Below are 13,059 nucleotides of genomic sequence, written 5' to 3'. Positions count from 1 at the left end.
TTTTTTTTTCTTTTTAGAATACTACACCTTCTACTACAGCTTTTGGTATTGGAAATTTGGGTGGTCTTCCTTCTCTTGCTGGTTTGGGACTAACTGGAGGAAATATTGCAGATTTACAACAAAGATTGCAGATGGAGGTAAAAAGTTTAATTAGTATAATAATAATAAATTATATTTATTTTATGATTTAGGGAAAAATTATGATTGATAAATTTTTTTGTAATTGCATGTTTTCAATCATGTTTTTATATTTGTTTGATCATTAGAAAACTTCTTCATTTTAAAATTTTTAATACTGCATTGTATATATTAGAAGAGGATATGTTTTTAAAGAAAAGTTATTTTCGAATGAGTGATTCAAATAGAACAGTGGTTCTTAATCAGTGGTCCATAGAAATCTGTGGACTTGGAAGGGTAAAAATCTGCTTATTATCTTAATTTTGTTTTATTGTGTTAAGAAAGAAGTACCTACATTACTATATAACTGGGTTTTTTATAATTTTATTTTATGCATTTGTGAGATAAGCAGTGGGCCACTGGGTCAATCCCTAATGACCAACTACTCTGCATGGATCAGTAAGATCCGTGTAGAGTAGTTGGTCATCCAACTGACAAGGAGAGTAAGATCTCCTTGTCGGTTGGATGGGTTTTTATCTAGTGGCGAGGGGGTGAACAAGTTGACAGGTGTCCTTGGATAGACAGGAGACAGGTTAAACAAATAAACAAAGCATTTATTAAAATCTAAGGTTAACGAAGTCAGTTAAATGAGATTAAATATTAGACAAATATACAAAGGGGCAGCTCTTTGCAGCTAAGCCTATTCTCAGAGTGAGAAAGAGTTCAAAATGCTCTAATAAAAATACCTCTATGAGAAAACGAATGGTATGCGTCGAATGGTTTGTAGGAATTGTAGTCCGGCTTAGGAACTGTAGTATGGCGATAAGTATGGAAGTTTGAAGCTGTAGTCTGTCTTCTACTGATATCTTCTCCTTTTGTCCATTCAAGTCCGTTGTATGGAGGTCCAGGAGACAAGATGCGCACATTGACAAGTATAACTTTCTTTGGATAACCCTGAGCTTCCGGAGGCTTGAGCTTTTACTTGATTGTTGTGGAAAAGGAGTCACATGATTGTCAAATGTTGACAACAACGGTGCATTCTTGACACCTATGTGTCAACTTTTCCATCTAATTGTTATCACAAACGGTGACCTCAGATCTAATTCTCACAAGGAGCATTTTTTCTATCAGAGTTGTTTACATTATTTTTTTTTTTTTTTTTTTTTTACAACTACATCAGATTTGCAGATTTCACACATTTAAAAACATTATTCTGAGAAGGGTTCTGTGACCTTCACCTGACAGGAAAAGGGGTCCATGGAATAAAAAAGATTAAGAATCTCTGAAATAGAATGTAATTTTGAGTAAAAATGTGGATAGAACCTAATGCTCCAAAAAGTAGCCTTTGGGAGATATTTTAAAAAATATTCAAAAAACAGTGTTTGTGTAAGAGGTTAGATGGATTCAAACCAAAACCAACTCTTATGACTGTTAAAAAAGTTTGAAAGCACTTGATGGGAACTAGTTTTAAAAGATTAAACTCTGGTACGCAGTAAAAAAATGAATCAATGTGTAAGAGTATGTTCATAAATTTTAAGAACCAGGGTACCATTTCTCAAGCATTGAGAACACAATATAAAATTCTTCACTCATAGAATTGTTAGTGCATGTAAATAGCATTTTTTATGTATATTTAGTAATTTATAAGACTGGATTACAATTTCTAGCCAATCACATCATTATTCTGTTTTTGAATTTGTATTCAAACATGATGTATTTTGTAATTTGTTCTGTTATGTTTGAATAATATTTGATTTCTATATTAGAGTGAAAATGGCACTGAAAATGGCCAAAAACCTTTGCTTATTTTGCATTAAAGTGTTTGATTGTTGATATCAAAGGTTTTATGTAATTGGTATTTTAATTATCTAAAATTGTATTTACTTTAGAAAGAAATTTTTATTGTAAAATATTACTTTCATTAAGTTAATTTCATATTATAATACACTTAAAAAAATTATCTTTGAATATATTATACAATTGAACCTTGTCAGTGCAAACGTACTAATGGTTAGATGGCCAAGGTGATTAAGATATCGGCATACTGCTCTGGGGAACTGGATTGAATCCGAGTGAGTAGCTTGTCAGGAATTTTTCGTGAGCAGTATGCCATGGATATGTTGGGCCCTGTCCCTCACCCAGCCATCTCATTGAGAGTCTGACTGAACCCATGATGGATATGGAAGAAGGTTCACAAGGTGAAGAGAGTTTAAAAAAAAATGATTAATGCAAATTACTTATATCATGAACTGTTTCTCAATTTCCATTCAAATTTTATGCACATTAACTTACAATACTTTTTAGTTATTTTTTAACATGAAATTTCATTTTAAATAAACTGACAATGAACACTTGCTGAAAAATTTCTCTCTTAATACAAACTGAATAATTATCACTTTTGATCCCAAATTTTTAGCAGGTGATGGTATGCTGTTAGAAGATGATTTTCTTGAGATGACCAGTAAAACATTCAACATCTTGAAATTTTTATTTTGGACTTTTAAAAATACCGTATATTTCTTCAGATAAGACAAGCATATATTTTATTTTATATATTTTCTATAAATTTTTGTCAAAGTTTTATAGTTTTAGCATATATCTGTCCTATAAGATGACCTCGAACTATCAACGGCCTATGAATTTAGTTTAGACCAGGGGTCGGCAGTTTGTCAAGTGAGAAGAGCCAAATTGTCATAAAAACAGGATAACAAAAGTACCAGAGAGCCGCATATTAATTTAAATGTGCAAAATACGACACACGACAGGGGCGCCTCTAGTGAACGTTTTTGGCATAACGTTACACGGATGGATGGACACGTGTTCAATGCGTTATATATATAGATATGCTTCAAATGCTACCACTCTTATGCGACTCATATTGAACAATGCAAGTATGGTCATGTGCGGACGGCTTATGAGTTGAAGTTTGTTCGGCAGCTCTATCTCGTAAACACATAAGTTATAAGGCTGCAGTGAAATGAGGTAAGGTGAAATTGGAATTTATGTCCGAAGAGCCACATGCGGCTCGCGAGCCGCTAATTCCAACTCCTGGTTTAGACCAGCAATCATCATCATAATAATAATAATACTGTATAGCATATACAGAATTGTTCTATTTGTAACTTTTGAATGAACAAATTTTATTTTCTTGCATCTGGCAGCACTGCTTTGCAATTGTTGCAAACATTTACACTGATTCCAGCATTTGGGTAATGACCTTTACTATTCACAGAAATGTCGTATGGGCTATTCTATTTTGTGCCATACCCTACTCCCTACTAGTAAATAATTAGTTTGTCCATTTTTTTTTATAATAGTTTTAATTTATACAAGTTTAAATTGTTTTTTTTTTTTTTTTGTATCTGTCCTATAAGACAACCCCAGATTTTTGGGGCCTTTTTTTATGATTCAACTATTGTCTTATCTGTGGAAATGTACAGTAATATAAAAAATTTGTATAAATTGCCTCAATGAAATAAAAACAAATTTTCAAAACATAAACTATCATATTTGCATTTGTCATATTTGCATTGTTAATATAATTATGAAAATCTATTTTTCACATAAATGAAAATTTGTTTTCAATTATGAATACAATAAAATTTTCAAAAGCAATAAAGCAACAGTTTTTACAAATTACAACTATAAATACTAATGAAGAGTCTGAATCTGATGAAAAATTAATATTAGAATTAAATGAAAGTTTAAAATGGCAATTGGAGAAATTGATACTACAGTACAAGTCGACCCCTCTATAACACTGTTGATAATTCTGTTTTATATGAATTCCATGTTGTATGAGTCACTTAGATTTTACAAATACGTGTGCTGGGCTGTTAACAGCTCACGTATTTGTAAAATCTAAGTGACTCGTACAACATGGAATTCATATAAAACGGAATTATCAACAGTATTGTGGGGGGTCGACTGTATATGTAACCGCAAACCGCCAATTGAAAAGGTTATTGACTTATACAACAAACAGTGGAATATCAAGTGGGGACAAAACATTAACATCAACCCTTCCTGCACAATTAATGCCGATGATTTGGAGAAGCCCACTCCCTTTCCCCTCGCTCATTACCCTGGAGATCTTAATCTGATTAAATTTGCAGTTGTTATTAAAGTTTCTGTTAAAGTGTTTACGGATGGCTTCAAAATTGATAATCATGTTGGAGGCAGCTATGTGGTATATAGGGACAAAGATGAAATCTTCCACAAATGACTCAGATTTGCTGACCATTGGGCTTAGTATCACAATTTTAATTAACTGAAATACATATATTCAAATTACTTTTGAGTTTAGAAAAATGTTAAAATGTTTTCTCATTTAATATAACTTTATTGTGTAAAATCTTATGAATTATGAATTTTTAAACTTATATTAAGAAATAATTCTGGGAAAAGCAAAAAATCTAAAATTTTTTGTTGGGATAAAATTTTTGTGATTGACATTAAGATGTTCAGAATGTTCTGTATATGAAAGTACTGGACGGATTGAGATTTTAAAAAATGTTTTGGTACACTAAATGTATGTAGCAATATTATCTAAATTTGACAATAATATAAAACTAAAGCATAAATTTATTTTATAGGTTATGAATAATCCAGATTTGTTGAGACAAATGATGGATAATCCATTAGTTCAGTCTATAATGTCTAATCCTGATTATATGCGCCAGCTTATTACTAGCAACCCTCAAATGCAACAGCTGATGGAGGTAGGAAATAAAAATTAACTCTAATTTTAACATTTTAAATTAGTAACTTTCTAATAAAATATTAATATTTAGTTTTTAATAATTAGAAATCATATCTACATAGTAAATATTTTTTTAATATTTATAATTAAATAACTTTTAGTTATATATATGATGATTATTTATTTTTAAACAAAACATTTACGCCATATAATTTTTAATCTTATTATGATTCTTATTATTAAATTTTATTTTGCAGAGGAATCCAGAAATTAGTCATGTCTTGAATAATCCCGATTTATTAAGACAGACAATGGAAGTTGTAAGAAATCCTGCTATGTTGCAAGAAATGATGAGAACCCAAGATAGAGCTCTTAGTAATTTAGAAGTAAGAATTTTTAAATATTATTTAATGTAAATTTTAATAATATAGTTTTGAAATTTGTTTTATTTATTTAAAAATTTAAGCTTTCATAAAACTGCTATAAAAACTTCAAAATATTTCAAACTTTTTATAGCAGTTTATCATTATTATTCTTTTCTTATCAAATTAAAGCAGGAATTTAAAATTTATGAGATGAATGAACATTATTAAATATATTGATTCAAAAAGATAAATGAAGAAAATAGTGTTTGATGATATTTTATTTCTGGATGTTTATCAAAGGAGTGATACCAATATTACTCTAACAAATAAGTGATGTATTATAAAAGTGACTATGTAAAGCTATAAATAGATGTGTAAAGTTATATAGATTGATTTCAATCATTTTATATAATTTATATAGATTTTATAGTATATAATATGTATATCACATCAAAAGTGGAACAACTTCACTTTGGGCCGTGATTTGAAATTCTTATGTCCCTGGCCACAAAAGATATGTCTTGCATTCTTTCCAAAAAGTCTTTAGCCCTTGGCTGAAAGAAGAACCACCCTTTTTATTTGACATATTTGGGCCTCTGTTGCTTTCAGGCTCTTTGTTCCATTATAGTTCCTCCTCTGATATAAAGCAAAATACACCATAAATTTGAATAATGTAAGTGCTCACAATGCAGTTTGATTTTGCAATTTTATTGCATTGGACTGTTTAAGCTGCTTTTCCTATTTCTTATATTCATGACAATTTGTTTCAACCAATTTTATATATTCTAGTTCTCCCCATATAATGTCTGCATCCTGTAAATAAAATTTGTCTGAACTTCTTTTTGCCACTCTCTTTATCTCAATACTAAATATATAACTGATAACTATATATTTATAATTAAATATATAATGTTAAATAGCTAGATTTATTTTAAGAGTCTTTGAAGAAATACAGAAAGTTTTTGTCAGNTTTTGACATCAGAAAGCAGCTTTAAATTTACCAAAGGAAAATCCGTGCGCTACAACTTAGGAACCATGAAATAAATTTGATAAAAAACTCCCATTAAAAAACAATTAAGCCTTAATCGAGCCTTATCAAAGGCTCATTAAAATCGCGATAAAAATTTTTGAAAAAATTTGGAGACTTAAAAAACATTCCAAAAATTCAAAAAAACAAAAATTTTGGGGGGCTGAAAGGACCAAGTTTTATGTAAGGCTATATAACATGCCTGAGTTAACTCGGGCAAAGAACTAAAGGGGTTTTAATTAAAAAGTAGACCTACAGTTTAGGTTGGCAGGGAGGGGGAAAGTGCTGCACTAGCAGAAATTTGAATCTGCTAGACGAGCACTTTTGGTTAATCGATGTTTAGGTTGATCAGTATTCAGATAATCGATGCTCTACTGTAATTTTAAAATTCAAATTTGGGTTATCAAACTTTAAAAATTTTTCTATTAATTTTTTAACTAATGACTTAAATATTTTAAATTACAGAATCAAGACCAACCTCCTGTTTCCACATCAGTAAGTATTTATTAAATCTTCGCATTTTTTTTAGTTTGACATAAATAATAATTTATTATCTTAATATGCAAAACAAACTACAAATTAAAATTTTTAAATGTAATTAAAAACAATTTAGTAGAAAGCAAACTTTAAAAAAATTAATTTTAAAGTTTATTACAGAAAATGAGGAAACTTGTATAATAATGTAATATTTTATAATAATATAATAGTTTCTTCAGTAGTAGCTATTAATTCAGAATCATTATGTGGTGTAAAAATAAAAAAAAAAGTTAAAAATCTAAAGGATGAATCCAATATTTGTGTGTGATGATCAGCAGAAACATCATATAAGATCATAGAGAACATGAATTTAGAGTTAATTAAAACGTACAAGAATAGATTGACAAATTTTTTTATCTGTGAAGAGCAGATTTATTCTTTTTCTTTTAGTTTGTTTTTTAATTTAATATTTAAAATTTTCTAGACTTCATTATGAAATAAAATATCAAAATTTAAATACATGATGAATTTTACTTACCAGATAAAATAAAACCTTTCCTAAATAAAAAGTTTCCTGTTTTTAAAATGAATGTTTGATTTTCAGAATACAATTTTTAACGACAAAGTTGTACTATAAATAAGTGTGGACTTATCATTGTTCTCATACTTGTCATTACTGAAAAAGACTATTTAGTTTTTCACCCTTAGAGGGGTACACCTTTTAGAATATCATGAGATGGTGCATTGTGGCTATTAAAGCACATATATAATATCACTTCATATCCTCCAATAGTTAGTGTTTTTTTTTTTTATAAAAGAGGAAATTATTCCTAGAACTTTTTATTGAATAGATGCAGTTAGATAAAAAAAAAAATCATTCCATTTCAGTCTGTTTATTTCCTTTACATTTGGCATATTTAGTAATTATATGACTTGTTTGCAAACATTTTTATCAGTCTTGTCTTCTACATTAGTTATCTGTCTAATTAGCCAATTGTTTAGATTCATTTTCCTGATTATCTTCTACAATCTTGATATCTTTTGACTCAGATTCAGTGTCATAATCAGTTTTTTATAACTTTTTTCTATCAGTTTTTTGATATGTTCTAAAGCACCATCCAACTCCTTTTGGATCAAAATTGTATAAGAATGAGAACAACATGAAAATCTATCCATCTTAAAGGCTATTTAATATATTTTCAAACTAATATAAGTCTAACAATAAATTGTTAGACTTATATTAGTTTGAAAATATCATGTTGTTCTCATTACTATCAAATAATAAAGTTTCATTTGATCTCAATTGGCACCTTCTGTCATTTGTTATTTATTTTAAAAAATTTTTAATTCATGAGAAATCAAAATTTCTTGTTTTGTAAACCACAAATTTCAATAAAATTTGATCAAAGAATCCAAAAATATTAAATAGGTTGAGGAAGATTAATTTATTGAAATAAAAATCATTAATAGTGGAAACAAAAAAAAAATTAGTACTGGGCAAGTCAAGCAATAACATTGCCAGCTTTTTTTATTCTATAGTTATATTATGCTTTCAAAATGACATTACTTAACTAGTCTTTTTATATAGTTTCTGATTTTCAATTTAATTATCTGCAATTTGAAGCCAATTACTACTACATTATTTAAATAATTCATAAATGAATAATTAAAAATATTAAAATGTCTTGGAAAAATTATATATAATTTATTTTTAGATAGTTATTTAATTCATTGTAACCATATTAAATTATTATTGCCAGATTACATTCAAGCTTAAATGGCTAATTAATTATTAAATATTAAAATAATTCTGTGATTACTTAGCCATGTTACAGTCTGAATGTAATCTGGAAATAGTTACTTCATTTATTGAATTTGATTATTTGAGTTATTAGACTGTATTATATGTGACTGTAGTTAATTCATTAATATAATTACTTAAATATAACAATTTTTAGATAAAAATATATATATATATATATATTTTTTTTTTTNTCTACAGTCGACGTGTGTTCGGACCAGAATTCATAATGAAATCAGCAAAATACGATTTGAAAAACACAGAATTCAGTAGTGAAAACATCGCATAAAAAATTGATCCCTTTAAGAATTATTATGTTTAATATTATGATCTCTTTGTGAAGTTAATAAAGAAGCGAACGTTATAAACAATTACCAAATAGGTATTATATCTCTATTACTTTCTCGGCTGTTGTGTATACGTAACAGGAAAAGTATTGGAATCGTGTCAAATTTCACCCTCCGAGTTTTTTGTGAAAGGATGCCATTTATTTCGTTTGATATCATCGCATTGGCCGGATGGCCCAGAGGTCGAAGTGTCGACCTACTGCGAAGTTTGCCCACTGACTGCGTTAGTCAGGATTGTCGCGCGGTCACGACCAACGTGTGGGAGTGGAAAAAACTCTCAGAGACCGGTTCCTCGTCGTCAATCCGTTTAATAAAAATAAGAATTTCTTACAAAATTTACTTGAACAAAGGGGTATCACCGCACAAAGAACGAGGATTAAGTTCGAATGTTCGGGATTTCTTTTTCTTCCTTTCGGCGGAGACAGCGAAACAATCGTAGGCCCCGGGGCGCTGGGCACGACTTTGGGCGATTCTTCTCCTACAAACTTGGGTGGCCCAGGGCGACACAGCAGAGGAGATTCGTATCCACGATATCCGAAATTTCCTTCCTATTTCTACAGAAGCGCACACGTCCAAGATGGGAGGACTACTAATCTAGAACCGAGTGTGTCCCGTCTTTGACTCGCGCGGTTTTTATAAGTTCCTTTTTTGGGTCCCGGATCGAACATTCCGATAGGTCGATGACGGCTTGCCCTCGCTTTTCAATTGGTTTTCACTCGTTACGAAACGTAACAAGATCAGAACACAGATCGCGAGACAGTCAACACCGACTGACAATTCGATCTCTATAGAAGTTGTTCGATCTTAGGACTTATATTCATCTATTGTTTTAACAAGTGAAGTTCGTCTTTCAGGAAAGTTATACAAACATGTCCTTTTATAGACATAAAATATTCATTTTTCGTTTTTTTCCTCGTTTCACGGTTTCTTTTTACAACATTAAATGATTATTATTTTCTTCTATACATAATTAAAAATTTTAAGCCCCACACTGCTATTCTGGGGGGGACACGGGTTCAAATCCCAACTGGGTCGAAAAATCCCCAGAAATTTTTCGGGGGTTAATCCGATCGGATATGTTCCTCACAATCCGGCCACCCCATTGTGGGCCTGGCCGATCCCATAATGGGTTCGCTAATAGAGGTACTCTTAGTGCTCACGGGGTGGAAAAAATTTTAAAAATATCATCACTATTTCTTTAATAACCAGATGTCGCGCAGGTCGAAAAATTGGGAGGGTTGCGAACGGGACACAATCGCAATGGTTTAAGGCGGTGAATCCATCTTTGTGCTATTGGAGAAAGGATAAGATGTAAATGAATAAAGTCTCGGTGGTTATCACATTCCGGTTCGGATGGCGGCACACACGAAGTATTCGTGTCGGAATTGACGCCCTCAGTTTTCTTACGGTCTCTATACAATCTGCATCGTTCGGTATTAGTCATTTTTGGCTTTTCTCATTCCTTTTCAATTTTTCTTTCCAATGATATACGTTTCTTACATTCCTGTTCGTATTTCCTTTGCAATTTCTTCGACATTACGAAAAGTTTCTTATACTCGCGCACTTATCGACTATAACTTTACAAATTCTATTTTATAGGTTATTATTGCTAAATATTAGCGAGGTTGCGGCCGAAGTTTTCAACGCGAAAACGTGTACGTCGGACGTTCGGCGCCGCCTTCTTGTAAGCCTAGAAGTTTGACAATGGTGTTTGGATAGTCAGTGAAATCATGCTCGACATTCCAAACACCATTGTCAAACTTCTAGGCTTATAGGAAGGCAGCGCTGAACGTCCGGCGTACACGTTTCCGCGATGAAAGCGTCGGCCGCAACCTCTCTAGTAAACAATAAAATGGTATTAGGTACTATATATTATTTCTGTTTTATTTTTATTTTTCTGTATTATTTTATTCGTGTTTCTAAAAGTTATTATTATAGTTTGTTTAGAATAACACTTTAATTTTTATATTTTTTATATTATATATCTTTGAAATAAAAAATGTGAAATGGAAATCAAAATTACTTATATTTTTTATCACCTTAATTTTATTTTTCAGGAAAAAAATTTACCGGTATTTTAATTTTCATTTACCGAATTACTGGTAAATGAAAAAGTCGGTAAATTTACAATCCCAAGTATATAACACGGGTTGGTATTGGAATCGTGTAAAATTTGACCCTTCGGGGTTTTTGCAAATCCAAAGTTTTTTTTACTGATTTAATTAATTTGATTGTTGATTTATTTAATTTGATTATATGCCAAGCTTCTTGTATGTGAAGTTGAGATCCCTTACCTCAAAAAAGTCAAAAAAGAATTCCAGCAACGAGTTGTGTAACTTTCCTGATTTTATTTTAAAAATAACTTTTATATTATTAATCATAATAAAAGAAAAGTTGTGTGTTGCGCCATCTCTTATGAGATTTTGTTATAAATATTTTTTAAAATTATTATTATAAAATAGCCAAAAGCTTAATTTTGAGAGTAGTGATGAGTTTTATATAAAAAATAAATTGTAAATGCTAATAACGAGTAAGTAAAGTCTTCATTACTTTACTTACTCTTGAGATATGACACATAACCCCCTCCTTTAACCACCAAATTATCTTTTCACTCCCTTGATCTTTAACCACCAAAATTTAATAGCGTCAGTATCCCTTATATACAAGTTACCATGCAAAATTTCGTTACTTAATTTACCCCATCTTGAGATATTAAACGAATAAATACAAAACCACACGTACATATCACAGAATTTTTCGCCTTATTTGACTTTATGAGTTCAAGGGGTCTCAAAGCGTGGAAAAAAACTCGGAGAGTAAAATTTGACGCGGTTCCAACACTTTTCCTTGTTGGGTATACATGACAACCGGGAAAGTAAAACGGGAAAAAGTTTCATGTGTGTGTGTTGATGTCTATTTAGTTTAATATCTCAGGATGAGTTAAATATTAAGAAACGAAATTTAACATGACAGGATAACTTGCTTATAAGGGGCGTTGAAGCTATCAAATTTTGGTGGATAAAGGTCGAAGGATGTGAGATATACGGGGTTATGTGTCATATTTCGAGTGGAGATCGGACTTAAAGAAACTTTTACTCGTTACTGGAATTTACAATTTTGCCTTTTTATAATAATTAATAAAATAAAACTTTTTAACAGGTAGCGCCATACATAATTTTAACTTTATGTTAATGTGTCTTAATATTTCTTAAACGTAAATATAAAAAAAAATTCTCACAATTTAACAAAATTACTCCTTCTAAGAATTTGCCATTATTTAAATTTAAAATCGTAATATAATTGAAAATTTATTCCTTTACCTCCTGTTTGAGTGCCTGAAAAGTCGAGTAAGAGCTTCGTTTTGTATAATGTAGTAAATATAGCCTAATAGAAGCTTTTGTCATTGGAAAATAGTATTTATATTTTACAAATTTACTGAATAAAAAATAAAATTAATTGGTATTATTTTTAACTCTTCATTTATGCTGTATCCTTGTTAATTAAGTTTATATTAAATATATTCGTATATTCGTTTAAATATTTAATAAACTTAATGTTATCGTTTAACATAATCAAGTATCGTATCTTCGTGACATATTTGTAAATATTCATTAGTATCATAATATAAACAACTGCCTAATAAATATAATGCTTTAAAAATTATAATATAAAAGTACATTCTAGTTTTTGAATTATTGTTAATGAATTCTGGATTGCAATTTTGAGTAAATATTTTAATTACATCTTGGATTTTTGAGTTTTCGCAAAAACATTATTAGAAGTTTGGATGAAAAATTTATATATTATTGCTAAAGAATACAAGGGAATAATATACTATAATTTTTTAAATTATCTCAAACTATTTTAAATTTAACAATGGCAGAAATCTATCTAGTTCTAGATCAAAGCCTCTTCACTGTTGGTTGATAAGAATCATTAAATATTTTGAATATCATTTCAGATAACAAATATGCAAATTATTCAAAAAATTAACGAAATTTAATTCAAATTAAAAAAATATAAAGCTATTTGAAAACGTATTTTTAACAATTTTTCCAATTTTTAATTATATTTGTTTAATAAAATTCGATGTTTATGATATATTTTATCGTTATTCATTTCCTATTAATTTATCGTTTATATTTTATCGTTATTCATTTCCTATTCTTATGGGGAACTGACTTAAGTCAGTTCCCCATAAGATTCTGTTCTTGCATGTTTTG

General features: G+C 29.8%; 1 protein-coding gene across 1 annotated transcript in view; it reads left to right on the top strand.

The window, feature by feature from the left end:
• Positions 1-13,059, top strand: part of LOC111619201 (ubiquilin-1-like) — a 74,505-nt gene that overhangs the window by 37,916 nt on the left and 23,530 nt on the right. The window contains exons 5-7 of the mRNA XM_023360918.1: positions 18-137; positions 4,713-4,838; positions 5,077-5,205. Coding sequence (XP_023216686.1) covers positions 18-137; positions 4,713-4,838; positions 5,077-5,205 — 375 coding nt within the window. The remainder of the gene's footprint in view (positions 1-17; positions 138-4,712; positions 4,839-5,076; positions 5,206-13,059) is intronic.

The sequence above is a fragment of the Centruroides sculpturatus genome, unplaced genomic scaffold, assembly GCF_000671375.1.
Source record: "Centruroides sculpturatus isolate CEXI.00-Female unplaced genomic scaffold, Cexi_2.0 scaffold48, whole genome shotgun sequence".
NCBI lineage: Eukaryota > Metazoa > Arthropoda > Arachnida > Scorpiones > Buthidae > Centruroides > Centruroides sculpturatus.
This window is presented reverse-complemented; position numbering and strand designations above follow the sequence as displayed.